General features: G+C 38.6%; 1 protein-coding gene across 2 annotated transcripts in view; it reads right to left on the bottom strand.

Moving 5' to 3' along the window:
• Window positions 1–21,098, bottom strand: part of Tek (TEK tyrosine kinase, endothelial) — a 99,621-nt gene that overhangs the window by 51,636 nt on the left and 26,887 nt on the right. For both annotated transcript variants that reach the window (XM_013020830.1, XM_013020831.1), the window contains exon 2: window positions 8,220–8,531. In XM_013020830.1, the coding sequence (XP_012876284.1) occupies window positions 8,220–8,531 (312 nt within the window). The remainder of the gene's footprint in view (window positions 1–8,219; window positions 8,532–21,098) is intronic.

Below are 21,098 nucleotides of genomic sequence, written 5' to 3'. Positions count from 1 at the left end.
CTCTCCTGCCCGGGCTGGCTTTGAACCGCGATCCTCAGATCTCAGCCTCCTGAGTAGCTAGGATTACAGGCGTGAGCCACCAGCGCCCGGCTTTCAAACTAGATCTTGATATTAACTACAAGCCATAGTATCTATGAAGCTTCCATCTTTCTTCAATACAAAGTTTCCTCAAAGTAGAAAAGAAAAAAGCATCTGCCAACTCTCTTTTCCCTTGGTCCTTTGTGTGACAGTTTTTGTTGCTCAAAATAATTTTAATTGTTTTAGAATGTTCCAAGCATATCCCAAATGGAATGAGCACAGTGCTTGACTTACTGATAGTATAAATGTTGGAAAATTGAAGAATTAAGACAATGTAGGAACCTAATATTTTACCTTCTACCATTCAAAATGCACAAGCTGACATAGTTATGGGAATTGGGAAATACCAGGAGGAAACAGTGAGTTATTCTCTGACTTATAAAATCAGAAGTCAAGTGATTGGGAGCTTCTATCTCTGTGCCATGCCTGGAATGCAACATTGTCTGAGTCCCTTGGTTTATGAGTAAACTCTTTTAACATTCTCCCAGAAGAAACAGTTTCTGAATTCATTTAATTTATATCATAATATGCAAAACATCACTCTCTGTGGAATAAAAAAAATTAACCTAGTGCTTTTTAAAGTTAAGTCAACTGTTAACCATGGAAGAATTACCATTCAAAGAATAGGAAACAAAGTCAAATATGGTACCAAGGTTAGTCCCAGGGAAAAACATAAGGCCCTATTTAAAAAATAAACAAAAATGTAAAGGCCTGGAGACATGGATAAAGTAGGAGAGTACTTGCTTAGCATGCTTTTGGCCCCCGTATTGAGAGAGAATGAGAGAGATAGAGATAGACAGACAGACAGACAGACAGACAGAAACAATATATACAAATTTCCTAAATATGAAGGGCAGGAGAGAACAAAAATTTGAAAATGACGAAGATGAGAACTAATAGGTCTAAAGAAAACCAAGGTACAGAAAAGGCAGAATAAGAGGACAGAGGACATGAGCAATATATATTGAAATATTGAAATGGCTGCCTGTCATTTTCCCTGAACGACATCCTACTAAACCTTTGTTTCTCCTGGAAAGGTCAAGGTGGGGAAGGGTGCAGGGATAGACTCACAAAGTGAATGAAACCATGAACAGTTTTTGAAGACTACATCGTAACCATATTAAAGAAAATGGCACATCAACTTGAGAATTAAGGCACTAAACTAAAAGAAACTGTTTTATGTATTTTCTAAAGCTAAAATCTTTTAGGGATAAAAATAATCATTACATGATAAAAAGAAGTAAGTATCTACCATCTAGTGAAATTTTCATTAGAATATTTTATTCACATTTCTTGTTCAGGAAGAGATAATAATCCTGAATAAGTACATGTACAACAGAGCTTCAAAACCCATGGATAAAAACTACCAGGAGTAAAGGAGAAACTGAAAAAAATCTATAAGCATAGCAGAAAATTTCAGAAACAGAGTGATCACTCAGACTGAAAGCTACCGAGAAAAATTGTAGAATGTTTACATAATACCACTAAAGATCTGTTGACTATTCATGGAGCCCTGCATCTATTTGTATGGCACATGTTATTTTCAAGCATATCGCCTCCCTAGTAGGTCACACACAGAATCTATCTCCATGAAAAACAAATTCTCTGACTATAAATGCCGTAACTTCGAAATTAATTGCAAACTACCCTGCACCCTACGATATGAATTCTTGTAAAGGTTCAGCCCAGGACTGAGCTTTGAGTCACTCCTTCTGAAACACTTGGAATGACTCACCTGATCACCGTACATAGGTTCTTATTTTATCTGTGTCTTTTGCATAAGGGACTTGAGAGAAATGTATCAAGGGCTCTGCGTACTTCTGGCTTAGACAGCTACCCTAGAAGGGCAGAAGATGCTTCTAAACCACTTTTGGAAGGACCTGGGCTTTGGGCTGTTGACTTGTTTTCTGTAGGCTGTCCCTGCTTACTTGGGCATGGTGCCCTGTCAGGACTCCTTGTGTGCCATGTATGTGAATACAGAAAGATAGCATGGGGCAAATTCAGAGGGAGCATGAGCAACAGAATCAAACAGCCAGGGCTTGAATCTCTGCCACCCACTGGACCATTTTGAGTGAGTTACTTTACCTCTGGGAATTTCAGTGTCCTTGTTGTAATTTAGAAGTAAAATCTGCCATCTAAGTTGTTAAGAATATTAAGTGAATGAATGTTGACCCCCCCCCCTCCAGGGACTTGCAGTATCCTTTCCAAAGAGAAATAAATGACCACATGGCTATGCTGATATCTGTCCTATAAACCTTGCAGGGAAGGTCGGCAAGCTAAAGCTAGACAAAGTATGTGTGTGTAGCAAGATGGCAACATGGAGTTCCTTCTCACACTGACAAGATGCCTCATTCAGCCACTCTGTGTGCGTGTGCGTGCGTGCGTGTGTGTGTGTGCATGTGCGTGTGCGTGTGTGTGTGTGCATGTGCGTGTGCGTGTGTGTGTTGTGTGTGCGTGTGTGTGTTGTGTGTGCATGTGTGTGTGTGTGTGTGTGTGTGTGTGTGTGTGTAAAGTTCTTGTCTCTTAGGTTCCTATGAGAACTTTTTTGTTTCTGATCATTTCTGTTCTTGTTACTTTCTATGTGGTTTGTTTATATTTTTATGGTCCCTTTGTTGTGAAGGTTGTTCAGTTGACCGTGGGACTTCTCACTCAGCATTGTATTCTGGAAAGGAACTGAGATTCCTCAGCAGGCTCAATTCCAATGTAGCTTTTTCCCCTATGCTCTGGCTCTTTTATTATTTCAGACTTCACAACCTTGTAAGCTCCCTGTTTTTATAGGGACATGGTCACAGCAGAGTTTAACTGCTACCTACTCTATTACCTCCTACGTTAATGTCTCTAGGTTGATCATCTTCTGCTGATGATCTTTTAAATGAAGACGCTCTAACTTTATATCCTACCTTGGCCTTCCTGATGACACTTGAGCTGGGCTTGTATTTGGTGCACTTGTAGTAATGTCAAGTGACTTAACTAGATCATAAATAGTAGTGTCTACTAAGGGACTAAGCAGTATTTCAAGCACTTCACTTAGATTTAATTTTCATAGTATCTCTATAAGTATTATCATTAGCCAGATTTTACAAATGTGAAGTAAAAAAAATAAAAGTACAAAATGCTTAAGTTCATCCAAATAGTAAGATCACACAAGCACTGAAAGAGTTAGGATTTGAACCATGGAACCTGGCTGGGTGTGAGAAGGAATGGTGTCTCATGGATTACCTAACATTAGCACTCAAAGCTTTAATTCTCCACCCATGTCATTTTATATTCATATTGCCAAAGCCTAGGTTGGAATATGACTTGCTTAAATTTATTGGGATGGATTAAGAACTTGAAGAACAGAATTCACTTATTCTTCAAGGTCTAGAGAAAGAAAGTAGACAGTAGTTAAAATTTTACAGATGTTTCTCATGGATGAAAACAATTGTGCTAAATTTCTGTTGTCTCCTTGAATTTAATGTCAGATATGTACTCAGGGTAATAATGTGTGTGTGTGTGTGTGTGTGTGTGTGTGTGTGTGTGTGTGTGTGTGTGTTGTCGGTCATGGGGCTTGAACTCTGGGCCTGGGCACTGTCCCTCAGCTCTTCAGCTAAAAATGAGTGCTCTACCACTTGAGCTACAGTGCCACTAGTGGTTTTCTAGTGGTTTATTGGAGATGAGAGTCTCATGGACTTTCCTGCCCGGGCTGGCTTTGAACCATGATCCTCAGATCTCAACCTCCTGAGTAGCTAGGATTACAGGCGTGAGCCACTGGCGCACAGCAATAATGTGTTTTTATGTCACTATTTTGTAGCTGTCACTACAGTCCCATCAAGACAGCATATCCACAGTTTCCTGAAATGGGGATAGAGTTATAGATGACAAAGCGCCTTACTTAAAGCCTCCTAACAGTGAGTTCATCTGAAAGTTGAAGCACAAACGGAAGACCTCCACATTCATTCCATAGCATCTTCTCTCCAGACCAGTTTCCAAGCCCACATCCCTAGCTCTCCTATCCAAATCATGAGTTTCCTCTTCTCTTTCCACTAGGCCTCACCAGCTCCTAGCCTTTTATCAGTCTCCATCTAGGAGGTCTCTGTGGACCCTACAACCCCTAGAACACAGGGTAGCTGGCTTCATGGCTACTCTCTAAATGCCCTTACAAGTGGTGTTTGCCTCTACTAGACAGATCATTCCAGGAGAACAGGGCTGCATCTTGTTTTAAAGGTAGTACAGGCTGGTGGATGGAGCCTAGCCTGTGGGATTCAGGTGTGAATTCATTCTCCCATGTCTAACACTCACTATGAGTGACAGCAACTATTACAAGAGTGATAGGCCCCGTCTATGGATGGGTCTTAGGAATGCTCACCTGATACACATTTAGTAAAGACTGATTAGAGACAGCAGTGTATGTAGAGTTGCCAGGGGAGATGTCAGATACTAAGTATTCAGGAAATGTTAACATCTTGGACTCTCCAGTCTACAAATATAGAGATTCAAGAATAATTGTAGGATGGAAAAGATAAACAAAAGCTTCTGGTTTCAGTTTTTCCTATTTTTCGTCATGCTTTTAACATGAAGAACTAGAACATAGCTATATAACATCTGTGTTATGTACCTACAGATGGCTCCTCTTTACTAACAAGTCACATTTGGGCAGTATCATATTCTAATGTAAAGCTATTTCTTAGTGAACCACGAAGAAATCAAAACCTACATGTCTTTGATGAATCATTCTGAAACATATTTTTGGATCTGAGAATGTTTCAAACTTCATAACTCACTACTCCCAAATGAAATTCCCATTGAGGTTTGAACACATTGCTGTTGATCGTGTTAGATGATGCCATTGATAAAAAAAAACAACAGTTTGGTTATTTGAGGTGTGTGAGCCAATTTCAGCTGTGCTTTGGCACACCTCAAATGGATTTTCCACTTCCTTCCCAGAAGTACGAGTCAGCAACAAGCAGGAATAGAGTGATGTTTGTTCTATCCTGCTGTGTCCTGGGCAGGCATCTCTGAGATTCCCTGATGTTTGACTACACGATTAATGCCATCATAAAGACATAATTTTGGAGGTCTTTCTGGTTCACCATAATGGATAATCCTTCTCCTCAAGCTATGTTTCCCCAGCTGGATGGTCAACAAGAAAATGCAAACCATTTCTCTAACCGAATATGTTGTTATTGTTCAAATACAGAGGAAAATGTGCTTGTTATTTTCCTAATTTGTATAAACCTCAGAAATATATGATATTTAAAATGAATAGGTCTACTAAGTTATTATTCCAAAGGACTATCATAGTGGTGGTTGCAGAACATTCACTGCAGTCCTTAAGTACCTCATTGACTCTCAAATGTACTGGTAGAAAACTGTATCTCCATCCTGTTCCAATGAAGAAAAAAATGACTTCAATTAAGTAACTTACACTACATCAGACTATTCAGTACAGAGCTATACTCAAACCCATTCTGGCTGGTTTCTACTCCCACCTCTTTTTTTCTGTGTCCTAGGCTACATTTTAGGGTTTCAAATGAAATGATTGTACTTTATAAATCCAGTGCTCAAATCAGAGAAAGAATTGTTAAGAAAATACTTTTCTTTATAAGTAGTGAATAATGATTTTATCACTTTGGACCTTAAAATGAGCTTGTTGCTTTAAAATCTTTTACTACTGCTAGCAAATTCAATGATTTTTTTTAACTGAATCTTAGATAGCAGCTAACTGTGAACTCCACCATGGTATGACAAGGTGACACTTTGATAGATTCTCAGGACCCACCCCAACAACAATTCACCCAATCAGAGATTTATAGACAAGGTTTATAAACATAATCTGCTTTGAGAAACACTTATCTAAAATATCCTGCAGATTCTTCTATAGGAAACTTCCAATTAGCTGGGCATTGGTGGCTCAAGACTATAATGCTAGTTACTCAAGAGGCTGAGATCTGAAGATCATGGTTCAAAACCAGGCCAGGCAAGAAAGTCCATAAGACTCTTATCTCCGATTAGTCACCCAAAAGCCAGAAATGAAGCTATGATTTTAGTGGTAAAGTGGGAGCTTTGAATGAAAAAACTAAAGACAGGGCCCAGGCTCTGCGTTCACAACAAAGAAAGGAAAGAACAAGGAAGGAAGGAAGGAAGGAAGGAAGGAAGGAAGGAAGCAAGGAAGGAAAGCAGGAAGGAAGGAAGGAGCAAACAAACTGCAAATTAGAGCAATGGTGTACTACTTACCTAAATCAGTTTTGTTTTGTTGATCATGGTGCTTGGATTCAGGGCCTGGGCACTCTCCCACAGCTCTTTTGCTTAAAGCTAGTGCTCTACCACTTTGAGCCACAGCACCAGTTCCCTGAATCAGCTTTATAATTAAAAATCAAATTCCTCAAGAGATCACAATATCATTTCATGACACAATAATTTCTGAGCCTTTGTGATTACATTCCTTTACCTTAGGCATAAATCACCCAAAATGGGTGATAGGTGAGGGGCCATATCATTCCAGTGGGACAAAAAAGAGGTCATCATGGCTGGAATTCTGTACCTTCCTCCCAGAAGATAGCATCCAGAAATCTACCTGCCTATATGGAGCTGGGAGCCTTAGCACACAATCCTTAAATAATATTTGCAATTCCAGCTCCTTCACCTGCCATCACATGAAAGAGTTGACCAAAAGATTTACCTCACACCTCCTCTTATTTTAGGAGAAGAACTCAGTAACATCCTTTCCTTGTGGTATGGTAGCAAGACGTAATCTTTTAGAGGAGTCTCATAATTCTACTCTTTTCTGAGTAAGACTTTTGTACTCAACTGCCACAATGAAATCGTGGTTTCTTTCCCAAAATAATCCTGTTAAAAAGGTCCCAAGGAAGTAGCGCTGTGGCTCAACAGGTAGAGTGCTTGCCTTGAGCTGAAGAGTTAAGGGACAGCACCCAGGCCCAGAGGTCAAGCCCCATGACTGACAAAATAATAATAATAATAAATAAATAAGGTCCTAAACTCTCAGATGTGTAGTTTCTGTTCACCCTGACTCTGAGATCAACTATTTATGAGGCAACAGTAATCGTGTACAATTCTAAGCCTCAATTTTATGATCTCTATGCTTTTGACCTCTATGCTTTGCCATCTCCATGAGAGCATATCTAGGTTAGCTTGTATTAGGATAACAGACATATGGAATTGAGTGAAGTGGCCCCAGCTCAGGCCCACCTGGTAAACCCATTACTAACCAACACCAGCAAGGCTAATCAAGACATCTAGTTGAGTCAGATGATGACTTTCAAACCACAAATCTCATGTTCTCAAACCATATATCACTGTGGTTTTTGCTTATGTTAAACAAAACTATCACATAATATATTAATTAGTTATTAATTAACTGACGCAGATGATGTACTGTCATAATAAAGATACAATAATAAGATAAAATCCAACATTTAAGTTGAGTTACTGATAGATGTTGCACTTTTGAATTAATAAATATATTTTATGGTTATTATTATTATTATTATTGGTCATGGGCTTGAACTCAGGGCCTGAGTACTGTCCCTGAGCTTTTTTGCTCAAGGTTAGTGCTCTACCACTCTGAGCCACATCTCTACTTCTAGTTTAATGGTGGTTAATTCAAGATAAGAGTCTCACAAACTTTCTTGTCCAGGCTGGCTTTGAACTGGATTCTCAGATCTCAGCCTCTTGAGTAGCTAAGATTATAGGTGTGAGCCACCAGAGCCCAGCTTATTGTTATTTTTAAGGTATTGCTCATTTTTGAATATATTAATTTCTGTTAATATATTTAATGTCAAACCACACAAAGTATCAAATGAAAAATATCAAATTTCAAAATATCTAATTATTCGCAAACAATCATATTTTTATAAATGTCCTAAAGTAGAACATGTGATATATTTAATTTAATGTTATGAACAGCACAATGCCTAGTAACTTGACTATTTGGACTGCATGGTCGGTTCTAGTGAGGGAGCTGGACTGAATGGTCTTTTTATTCTATGTAGAAGATATAGCAACACTTAGGAAGAGATAGACAAGGTCTTCAAGCTCTATACACAGGATCTCCTGTAGCCTCTAAGGGAGCAAATGCCAAAACAAAATGTGTGAGTATGCCCCAGTAGGACACATCTCCCCATAGCTTAGGGATGTGTTACCTTGCTGACGCATCTTCATGGTCCGTATCTTTATGGACTGTCCTCGAACTCGCCCTTCACAGAAGTAGGCACCATTGATCTTACTAGCTTTTTCTCTCTTCCAGACAACTTTTTTAGCCCATTCTCTGGTCACATCTTGAGTAACTTCCAGTGGATCTTGGTGCTGATTCATCAAGGCTTCAAAGTCTCTCCCTATGGTGATGGGCTCGTGGGGGTGCCATCCAGAGGCAATGCAGGTGAGGGATGTTTCAGCATCGGATACAAGAGGTAGGGAATTGATCAAGATCAGGTCCATGGCACCTTCCACTAACCCTGAAAGGAAACAGGAAGAAAAATGTATGAAGAAGCTGATTAATCTGGTTTCATAGGGTGGGACATCTGGTCTAAAACCTTATCTAAAGAGAGTTCTGTGGAAAGTCTTTTAAAAAACATTCTGACAATGGGCCTGTCTTCCAATGAACAAAAGCCAAAACTCCTCATCAAGGTATTAAGTCCCTCTATCACCTAGCCCTTCATCCGTCCCCTGCCCCAATGAGTACCTAGCTTACCAGGGACTGCCTGTTATTCACCTCCAAACCAGCCATATCTATTGCCCACTATATTGTCTGAGTCATGGTTAAGTACCCAGTTAATGTTTGTTGAGTTGAATGTTAACGGCATTATAATTAGTTATTATAATAATCATTATTAGTTATTCACTTAACAGATGCCAATGTTGCACAGACAAAATAAAGCATTCTAAAAAAGCATATCAACTTTGCTAAATTTATAGTTTCCCTGTCGAATAATTTGCCCAGATCAACACCAAATTTCTAAAGAAAATAGAGAAATCGTCACTAAGTAATGTCTTCATTTTCCTCTGAGTCTCATTTTCCTTATCTTTAAAAAAATGGTGCTAACAAGACCTGTCATAAAATATTTAATATATAGTATATAATAAATAATATAAACATTGCATTATTACTTAAGTAACAATATAATAAATATCACATTATTATTTAGTAATGATATTTCATAAGACCTTCTTTCAGTAAAATTAAATAAGCTGCAATATATAATTTGCCATGCACTGTGTTCTATAAATAACCAATGACTGTATTCAATTTCTCATTATTCTGTTTTCTGATAGAGCTCCAAAGCTTACCCCCAACTACTAAAAGAAATCCTTTCTGATGTCTAGCATTTATTCAATAAATGATGAAGCACACTATAATAAGAAAATCCAGATTTTTTTCAAGTCTAAAGATAAAACAAGGAAACTTGTTAAAATTATTTTGGATAGGGAAAATAGATAGTGATCAATGGGGTGAGATTGACTAGAATGTATTGTAGACACATGCAGAAATGTAACACTGAAATCCTCCTTTGTCTAACTTATGTAGACTATTTTTAAGTGCTATAAAAGAAAAGAGAAGATGAAAGAAAGGAAAGGAGGAAGGAGAGAGAAAGAAAGAAGGGAATGAAAGAAAGAGGGAAGGAAGAAAGGAAAGAGAGGGGAAAGAAAGGAAGAAGAAGAAAGGAAGGAAAGAAAGAAGGAAGAAAGAGGAAAGAAAAAGGAGGAAGAAGGAAGCGAAAGGAAAGGAAAAGAAAGGAAAGAAAAGGAAAGGAAAGAAGGGTGGGAGGGACTACGGGAGGGAGGAAGGAAGAAAAAAAGAAAATAATCCAGGCTGAGGTTACGTCTCAGTAGTAGGACAGTTGCTTACAATGTAAGAGACATTGGGTTCAATCTCTAATACCACAAGAGAAAAATCAGAGAAAAGGAAAAGAAAAAAAAATCCTCTTATTGTATCTTCTCAGTATTTCTTCTCCCCCTCCCCACACACCACATTTACCTCCTCTGTATACCTTCCCTTCTCCCTCCCCCTGTCTCTCTCTTCTGATTTCTGATTTCTTAAGTTTTTAACATAAGCAAATGGAACTTGCCTATTCTCTCCTCTCTAAATATGGAAATATCAAGGATAGAAAATGTGTTCTAGCTGTGGTGATGGTTGAGTTTGTAGTCTGTATAAAATGATTAAAGACTAGACCTATCAAATGCGTTGGGTGATGAGGGCCCAACCAAGAGTCTCAAAGAGCTTTGTAAATGATTCAAGTAATCTAATGCCATGTTATTTAATGCCCTGTATAGTCTCCCAACCGTTCTCTGTGTATACACCATTGTATCCATTTTATATATGGAGGCTTGAAAGCTTTAGTGGTTTGTTTGATGTATATTGTTTGATCTACTATCAAAGGCCTAGGTGGGATTCAAATGTTCACTGGTCTTTAAATACTCCATGCCCTTTACTGGCTCAAAAGAAACTCTACTGGAATGCTTTTCTTCACTCTTGGCACCACTGACTTCTACTCAAAAACTCTGGTGTAAGGAACGTTTTCCTGATAATAAAGGCTCATACCATTATCCATTACTGTACCTAACACCTTTTCTTATATACTCCAAATCCTACTGGGGACTACTACTGAACCTTCCCCTCCTCCCCCACCCCCGGCATATTTGTAGACTGAGGGCCTCTGACTAAATACACTAATTAGTCTCATTTTCATTTCTATCATTAAGGGCAAAAGTTTTCTAAGATGAATATTAAATTTCATGCATCCTATATATTTGGGGATTAATACTACTATTCTGTAGTAAAGATCTTTTAAGTACTTCACCATATCTTACAGGAGGTTAATTCTTGTTTATATGTCTATATGGTACAGCGTCTGCCAGGCTAACAGATACTTTACATCATAACTGTTGATTAACAATGCTCTCGGTTGCCTCTCTCACTGAGTTTTCTGTGTGCTAGACTGCACATGGAACTCTTCCCAGTGTTGTTTCTCAGCAAATCTTTGTAGTGAATTCAGAATTATTTAACTCTTGTTTTTGCATTTGAACTTTTGGGATTTAATACTGCTTTTTAAAATGATGATTCACGAAGACATGAAAATATTTTTAAAAGTTTAGAGATGGAAATGATTTGAGACCAGAATTACCACCCAGGAGAAGTAGAACTTAAACACAGAGCCATGTCTTTCAAACTGCATTTCAAGAAACTATTATTTATTTTTCTGAAAAGGTATTTGTGCTTGCCATACTTTGTGATCAAATACATGACAGAAACAACTTAAAAGAGGAAGGACCCATTGGCGCACAGTTTCAGAGGGTTCAGTCCATAGTTACTTGGCCCAATGTGCTTGGTAAGAACGTTATAGTGGTGAGATGTGTGACCAAAGCGCTTCTTCACCTCATGGCAGGCAGGAAGCACAGAGAGAAGCTGCAAGAGGCCAGGGACAGGTTTCTAGAACCTCCCAAAATGGTTCCACCAGCTGGAGACCAAGTCCTCATAGGAGTCTGTGGGAAACATTAAACCACAGCAGCATTCTAGAAGTTTCTGAGAGTAAAAGAGGTGAGATTAACTCACATACATACATACTCTTGCGGAGCCACTCAACTTTCATCTTTCTTTCTGTTTGGTTCTCTTTCTCTCTTTCTCTCTCTCTCTCTCTTACACACACACACACACACACACACACAGACACACACACACACACACACACATGTTTAAGCTCCACATTAGATTCATTTAGAAAGAAAAAGATTTAGCTTAATTGAAAACTTATAAAACCTCAAAGATCTTCCATTTTTACTCATTTTTTAGCAGGTAAAAAAGAAAGTTTAAACACACATATCAATTAAAATACATTCCACTGAAGCACAACTCGCTTGTTCCAATTAATCCGCTTTTTTCCATATCCAAGTTCAGCACAGCTGCAGATAGTCAAGTTCTAATTAACTTAGCTCCCTGATCTTGAAACACTGGCAAGCTAAGAAGAAAAATCAGGTTAAAACATTACATAGTGAGTCGATTCCCATGTGCTTTTTGTTACCTTATAATTGTACTTGGTGGAGTTTCACTATTATGTGTTTGCAGTAATACATCGTATCTTTTGAATAACTGTGTTCATGGTGCTTGGGAAGTCATTTACATTTTTTGAAGGTGTTCATGGTCATTCTGATGACAGAAGTAGATACCTTAAAGTTTTCAATATCTAGAATGGCAATTTGTTTTTACTTGACAAAAAGCACTTTATGGAAAGACTTGGAAAAAATTATATTAAGTGAAGTAATCCATGGTTTCCGTTATTTGCAATAACTAGTATATGTCTAGGACAAGCAGAAAAGGCCAAAAGCTATGTACATATGACCATATAAGATGATGTTAAGCAAAATGAGCCCCAAGATAGGGACACAAATATTTTTTTCTTGCTTGCTATTGTTTCTAACCATTTAAAATGTACCATGTGATTTTTTTGTTGTTGCTTTGTATGTTCCTCCCCCATGGTATAATCCTTGTTTTCACTGTATTTGATTCTGGTGCCCTGCATCTTATATATACACTTTTCTAATTTGGGGAGCGGAAGGGAAAAAACAAAATACTTAAATAGGGATACAGGTTGACCTATTGTAACAATGAGATGTACAAGACACTATGTTGAAAATAAACTTTACAACTTGTGGGGGAAGGGGAGAGAGGAGTCGGGGAGGTTGGGAGGGAAGGGATGGTAGGGGATAAAAAAGGAGGAGGTAACTACGCTCAGTAGGAAATGTACTTATTACCTTACTCATGTAACTGTAACCCCTCTATCCTCTATTTTTACAATAAAAAAAGTATTTTAAAAAAAGAAGAAGAAAAGAAAGCACTTTAGCAATCCGGGTCCTAACAATGAATTGAATGGGTACTCGTCAAAAGCATTTGTGGAATCAAGGCCCTGGCAATGAGCCAGAAAAATATAGACAATCCAAAAGCTATGCAGCATAGTTTGTCGGTTTGACCTTTACTTTAGTTATTTGAAACAGCTGCCTAGAAAAGGAAATTTCTCTGAAGAACATTGTGCCATTTTTATGTCCATTCATCCATTTACTAGACAAATTTATTGAGTACCTTCCATGTGCTAGATATAGCAATAGGCCCTAGAGACAGAGAAATGAATGAAACAGATGTGATTCAACCTTCCCATAGCTTATAAGCAAATATGAAAGACAGTAGTGGGAAATCAATCACACTTGGGTAGCATGATAGGTACTATGAGAGAAAACTACAAGACACTATGGAATAAAGAATGTAAATTCCATCAGACTTTACTAATGTAGTGGGAAGAAGGTCTATGGATATTTAATCTAAAATGACTATTGTAGTTACTGAGGCAAAGCAAGAAAGCTACAATAGAACCCTGTCTGAAAGAATAGGTTTTTGGGTGCAAGTTTTTAAAATATGAATAAATACTTACTAGGAATCATTTCTGGAATTTTTAAAAATCCATCCTAGAGTTGACATTAATTTGTATTTTGGAGTCCTAAGACCTCTTGGCATTGTTTCTCTATGCCAATCCTATGGTAAAGTATTTTTGGTCTCTTTTCTACTTTTCTGTCTCCCTTGAAGAAATCTAGTTCCCAGACTTGTTTCCAGCATTTTTATCTTTTTTTAAAAAAAATTGTCCTCTGTGGTGCTTTAAGGTATATAATTAAGTCTCTGAACAATAGCTTCATTCTCCAAGTTCATTATAAGAAAGTACAGGCCAATTAACAAGAAGATAACAAAGTACACAAAACTTGGAAGAACAAAGGGAATGATTAACTTTTGTGATGAATAGCTGTGAGTTGAGAGCTCAGGAAAGGGCATTCTGGATGTGACTGAGTTGCATCTCCAACAGCAAACTGTTTTCACCTAGGACTTGTGCCAGCCCAGTTCCCCCCAAGGGCTTGTTCACTTCTTCACCCTTACTTCCCAGACAGAGGGGGCCCTGGTCTGTCTACTAAAGAGGGTAACATCTTCTCCCTATCTTCAAGTGCCAGAAAATTTCCATTCAGACTAAATAATCGTTCTACTTAGAATTAAGCTTGGCCAACTGATGGGAATTCTTGGTTGTTGTTGTGACCTAGAATTAGACAGAGCAGCCATGCAGTGAAAGTTTATTGAATATGTTTACATTCAAACCCCATTTTGGGAGGGGCTGAATTTAAAGGAGGAGAAATACCATCCAATTAAGAACTGTCTACAATGGAAAGGACTTCAGAGGTTTTCTGGTATGAGGGTCACTTTATAAAGGCTTAGAGAAAAGACATTGGTCAGAAGTCACACAAAGCTTAGTGGTAAAGCCAATACATGAGTTCTGATCTCCCTCTAGAGTGGTGTTAAATAAATGACCAATATGTACTGTGAGAGAATTTGGGAAATTTATAAACCTGGGAGGTGGCACTTGGAGAATCCTGGAGCCTTGAAGAAACTAGGGCAAGGATACAAGACAAGGACAATAGAATTACTCAGAAATGAGTTCTGCCTATCCCATAGGTAGCCCTAAACCTGAGGTGAATAAACTCTCCCATCTACTTTCTCCCAAGAGAAGGTATAATGGTTTGGGTAAGAAATGTGCCCAAAGGCCCATGTGTATGTGCTGGGACTTCAGCTAGAACATGAGGGACCTTAAGAAGTCGGACAATGCTGGAATAGACCACAGGGAAGAGAAGAAGCACTTTTGAAGGTTATAACTGGTCCCAGGTCCTGTCCAACTTTCTCTGTGTCCTGTCCATCAGGATGTGAGTAGCCTCTGCCAGATGTTCCTGATGCCATGATATTCTGCTCACCATAGAGCCAGAATCAATAGAGCCAGGGATTAAAGAGTTAAAAAAAAACCTCTGGAATCATGAGCTAAAATATACCCATTATGCCTGTGTTTTCTCAGGCATCTTCTCAGCAATGATAGAACTAATGCAGAAGGATACTCTCTAATTGAGCCATGCTTATCCAGTATCAGTCTAGTGTGGGAGTGCTCTCATTCCCTGGTCTTCTCTTGACTCAGTCACCCTCCAAATTACTCATTATCCTATGCTGCCCCGAAGAGCTTTACCCACACCCGCCAAGACAACCTGAAAAATATTCCAGCTCCTTACCGCCCTGTTCCTCAGGTCCTATAGAGAAGGAAATTTGATTGACTTGCACAAAAAAGAAAATAACCAAGAATCACTCATAGTAATAACCTTCTGAGAACTATAAGAGGAACAAACCAACAGACTGAACCTACAATGAAAGAAACTCAGGACTGAGGTATTTGCTAAAATGAGATTGACAAAAGAAATCTAATTTTTCCTGCAGGTATACAATTATAGCATGTGAAGGAGAAAGCTGACTTTATTATTATTATTATTATATCAGTGCTGTCTTACGTACTTTAAGTATCGAAGGAAGGTATTTATATTCTGCTTCCTAGTCTAAAACAAATTACAAAAAAATTTAAAACACTAAACATTGAACCTGTTCATTAGAATATTCTCGCACAATAAAAAGATGAAATCTGAACTGATGTCTAATTGGTTCTACTAATGAAAATTATGCTCCATTCTAAACACCAGCAGAGAACTCTATTTTGCTCATCTCTAACAATTAGCACAATGCGTAGTACATAATAGCTTTATGCCGCACTGATGTAGTAACAAAAGGTTAAAAATAAGTAAGACCGTTCTTTGGTAGATTAGCTCATTCAGTAGACAGTAAGTGCTAGGCTCTCTACTGCATTCTGTGAGTGAAAATAAAAATTAAACATGATCAGGCTTCTTTATAGTCAGCTCACTCAAAAGCATGTACATGCTCAAGGTCCCACAAGAAAACATTGGCATATTTGATTACAGAAAATACCCAAAACTTCTTTACAACTTTAGAGTATTACATAAAAGAGGCTAAATCATCAAATGGGAAAATATTTCATATTTAAAACTTAGTTTGAATATATGTAATATATGAAGAAAATTTATAAATCACTAAGACAATGGTCATCTACAGAGGAACAAAAAAGTAGCCAATCACAGTAGGCTAGGAAAAGTGGCCAAATATTTTACATTTCTGTGCATGGAAATGTAGTGTCTATTTCTCAAACCCAAGAGTCAAATCTTGGTCGTGGGACTTGATCAATGAAGCATTAGAAAATGTGACTGAAGCTGAAGCTTAAACGATGTTAGCTGGTTTGCACTCTCGAGTTGCTCTATGAAAGCCTCAGACCACCCTAAAGAGAGCTCATACTAACCCGCTGCAGAGCGAGGGACCACATGAAGAAGACAAGAATCATTCCACTTGAGTCCAGTAGACCAAACTGCAGATATGTGAGTAAGCCTGCACATATGTACAGTCCCAACTATGTCACCACCGGTTCACAGAATTTAGCATTTGAAAGCAATTCATCTCAAATCCAGGTGACTCTTTTGTGGCTAGCACAAGCAACTACTCCTGGGACTATAAAGTAATTATTAAGAGCTTTGGTATTGGAATTCTGCCTCATTTTCTTCATCTGTAAAAATAAGATAACAGCTTCTAAATCATTTTTCTAAATAAGGGGCCATTTAATTCTCATGTCACAAAGCCAGTTTAACCAAGTAAATCTGCATGGAATCAAGGGCTGTATCAGCCCCATGAGAAAGAAAGCCATGTTGTTGCTTGAAGTTCAAAGCTAAAACACCCTTACGAAGAAAGTCTGGTAGTTATGGTTTTGTGTTCTGTGTGTACCTACCCTCCCTCACCCTCCTTCACACTCTAAACCCTCAAGAGTAAGGAAATAAGGAAGATGAGCTCCTGTGTTTCCTCCCAAGCCTTTGGATTCTTGTCCCCTTCTTCCAAGACTGATCTTAACAGGAGCCCAATCATTTTAAGTGATTCTTAATAAGCAATACCACATACAGTGTGGTGCCTTGGAGAGACAGGGCAAGAAAGCTCCCAGCAATGAACCTGGGTTTTCCCATGGAACTTTGAACTGAATATCATAGAGCCCATCCACCTGACCTAACTCAAAGGTATAGGTCTCTGGGCTTGAGAACCCTTCTTTTCATAGTCTTATTTGTCCTGTTGGTTTTGTTTTTTTTTTTCTTTTAAACGGTCTCACTATGTGGCATAGGCCGGCCTTGAATTTATTACCCTCTTACCTCAGATTCACAATTGCTGGGATTACAGGCATATATATACCTCCATATCCAGCTTTCTTCTTTGTCTTGAAAAGTAAATTGGTGGACAGTTAATATTCGAATCCAGTAAATAGTTCTGTGGAATGCTTTTTGCTTAAAATCCTACTGACCCCAGTCTTCTATATTCATATTTTAATATTAAAATTGTGGTCAAAATATCTTTCTAGTAAGAATGTTATAAACAGCTGGGTACCAGTGGCTCGTGCCTGTAATCTTAGCTACTCAGGAGGCTGAGATCTAAGAATCCTATTTCAAATCCAGGCTGGGCAGGAAAGTCTGTGAGTCTCTTATCTCTAATTAGCCACCAGAAAACTGGAAGTGGAGCTGTGGCTCAAAGTGGTAGCACATTAGCCTTGAGTGAAAATACTCAGGGACAGTACCTAAGCCCTGAGTTCAAGCCCCACGACTGATTAAAAAAAAAAGATTAAACAGATCTTTTACATGAAAAATGTCTGTTATCACAAAAGCATTTCCTGGGGGAAAGATAAATAATTTTCTTGCCATTTTGTAACAATAGAAACCCTACTGCTCTTTTAAGCCCTAATTCTTGCCCCCCCCCCAAAATCTTCCATTAGTTAAATATAGACCTAATGATAAAATGTACATTGCAAGTATTACTGAATGTATCCTCCCTTCTCTTCCCCATAGTGTACTGTGCTTCTCTTCCCTAGGGAACAAGATACTAGCACAGTCATCTGAATCATCAAACCTTCTGGCTCAGTATGAAGATCATGACCTTTGTTAAATAGTGGAAGAGGATGCGGAGCGCTGAATTCATATTATCTGGCTCTATGTGGCCTGTGTGACTGTTCCTCCAACTCCCTCCCCACTGAGTCATCTGCAGAAGCCTCAGGTCTTGCAGACAGTTTCTTTCTAGATTCCCTGTTATAAGAATCTATTGTCCTTTAAGCCTTATACAAGCTATTTCTGTGATCAGGAGCTATCTATTTGTGAAGAACCTTGTCTCCATTAAAAAAAAAAGTCTGTGCACTTCCAAAGCTGGCACCTTAGTCAGGTGAAAATTGAACTAGATGTTAGTTTTTCCCATCAAACTCAAGCTTAAATGTCTCCAGAGACTAAGAGATGACTTGAGTATCAAGGGTGACTACATTTAGGGAAATCCTCTTGGGCCCACTCCAGGCCCACTTTTAATCCAACAGCAAACACCACCATTTCAAACAGGCTGGAAGCTCTAGAAAATCATGACTAGAACCTTTAATATGCACTGACTACACTGCCCTCTAACATTTCTCCTCTCTGGCTCACAACTGCTTGCCCAAGACATGATTCATTTGCCTACGCATCCTGGAGACAGACAGACAACACAGAGCAGAGGCCATGTCTATGAACCGCAGAGACTTGATACCTACTAATTCCAACAGTGTGACAGCTTATGATCTTAATTAAGCCTAGCAGCTGCCATGCATCTCATCACGCTAACGTCTCTAGAGGCCAGCTCCTCCTTATCGCCTTAAGAAAATGATGTAAGATCTGCATAAATTTTCCTGGCAGCAAAGAGACAGGGCCTATCTGTGCAGTCTCTTGAAGGAAAGCTGCCTACAAACATGAAAAGCCAGAGAGGCAATTTCATCATATGTTATAACTAAGCTATTCTAGCCATAGGCCAGAACCACTTTACAGTCACATTGAATACACAACTGGGTTACTGGATTTTGTTGTTGTTGCTATAGTTGTTAGTTTTATTTCTGTGGAGTTTTTTTTTATACAAGATCTTAATGTTTCTCAGGTTAGCCCTGAACTCTTGAGCTCAAGCAATCTCCACCTCACTACCCATCCCTTTAGCCTTATAGAGAGCCAGTCACGCAAGTATGCAACCACTTATGCTCAGCTTGTACACAGATTTAAACATCATATTGTAAACAGTCTCACTTGGAAATGCCAGGCTCTTCCTGGATTCTTCTCTTCATTTTACCAAGGTATTCCCTTCTCCACCTATTATTCTTTTTTTTTTTTGCTTTACTAATCCTATCATTTTTTATTATTTTTAAGTAGTTGGGCAAAGAAGTTCCCATTCTACAAAACAGTGTATGAGTAAAAGTGTCTGACAACGTTATCACCCATCTCTCCTAACCCATCCCTTTCTAACTTTTTTTTCTTTAATTGAGATTAGGTGATTACATAAATTTCACATATTTCACAGTATTATGGAATAGTGATACTTAGTTAAAGTCACAAGCACATTTTAACCTTCACAAGGCAAATTGTCATGATCATGGTCTATACAGTTTGTGGATTCTATGAGCTTTGACAATACAAGTTACTTTTTCCACATCAGGTGATGTTTACAGTTCTTTCCTTTTGCTTAGTGTGGGCTGTTCCCATTTATTCTGTTCCTCCTCCTGGCTTCCCTCTATTGTGTGCATATATCTACCATATATATGGTTAAGAACAGGAGTCATTTAGCAATGATATGACAAAATGGTCCACCTATTATTCTTAACCCTTTGCTATCTACTCTGAGCCTGTGGAGGCTGCCTGTGTCCTGCTGGTTTTAGACAAAGGGTAGCTCATGCAAAGAGTAAGGTAAAACAGAGTACGGCCTGTGTAACTGTTCCTCTAACTCCCACCCCACTGAGCAGCCTGCAGAAACCCCAGTTCTCCAAGTCCATACTTTTCTGAAGCAACACTCAGTAACAGACAAAATAGTGGATTGGCAGGAACATGGTTTTGTACCTATCCCTTAGCATCCAACCTTAAAGAAGTCCCTTGGGCACCTTCTTAAGTTCTGCTATTTCCCTAAGGAACGCCATTCACAAATCATCACTGTCAAGAGCAGTATTTCACTTGCACAGGAACAATTACTATAATTATTGCAAATAGCATAATATTTACAAGTTATGAAGTACCGACCACAGTACTTAATAACCTAGGTGTATTATTTTTCTAAGTCTCACAACCGTTAATGTGATTTGGATTTTCTATCTTCATACAATGAAGAAACTCACTTAGACAAAATAGGAGCAGTGACGTCTAAACGAAAGCTCAGATCTAAAAGGTCCAGAATCCACAGCCTTTCCTGTTCCCTGACAGTTTGGCACAGAGGGTTCACCATATGCATTGTTTGAGAGAGTGTCCATTTGCCTCTGTTCTTTGATCAGCACAGTAAGACACAAGCAATCCATGCATTTGTGTGAGACTATGGCTCTAAAAAAAAATAGCAGATTTTCTCTTGCATCTCATTTCCCATTCACCCTCCATGCCAAAACTCAGCAAATGGCTATGGCCTTAGCCCAGAGAGTATGGCCTAATCAGTGTGGGCGAATTCATTTCTGTTTTCATAATAAACTCACCAACTCCCAGAATCTCAGTTATCACCTAGGCATTACAAATATGGATCTCTCATTCTAAACTCTTCCCAACTATAAACACAGGTTATGAGAAAGCCAATGGACATCTGGATAGGCATCTTAAATACCATATGCTCAGAGTGAACTCAGCCTCTGTTTTTTTTTTTTCCTTTTAACCTTCCCTTCTCTTGCTCCTTTCTGAAAGTCCCCATTCCAGTCACAGGTGGTTGAAAATTGAATTCCCAGCAATTCTCTCTCACTCTCCTTCACAGTTAGCATTGTCTCCACAGCACATCCATTCTAGCTTTGTGCTATTTCTCCCATGCAACTCCTTTCCATACCCCATTCTCTCATTTAAACTAGTCTAGAGACAAAGTTACCATTTTAATATTTTATTAATTATTATGGAAAAACTCTTCCTAAGAGGAAAGAAGGATGGTCAATAGACACATGAAGAAATGCTCAACCTCCCTAGCCATAAAAGAAATGCAAAACAACATTGAGATACCACCTCACCCCAGTTAGAATGGCTAAAATCAAGAACTCTAATAACAACAGATGCTGGAGGGGATGTGGACAGAA

Source organism: Dipodomys ordii, unplaced genomic scaffold, assembly GCF_000151885.1.
Source record: "Dipodomys ordii isolate 6190 unplaced genomic scaffold, Dord_2.0 Scaffold53, whole genome shotgun sequence".
Classification (NCBI taxonomy): Eukaryota; Metazoa; Chordata; class Mammalia; order Rodentia; family Heteromyidae; genus Dipodomys; species Dipodomys ordii.
Note: the sequence above shows the minus strand (reverse complement) of the source record. Positions and strands in the feature narration are given on the sequence as shown.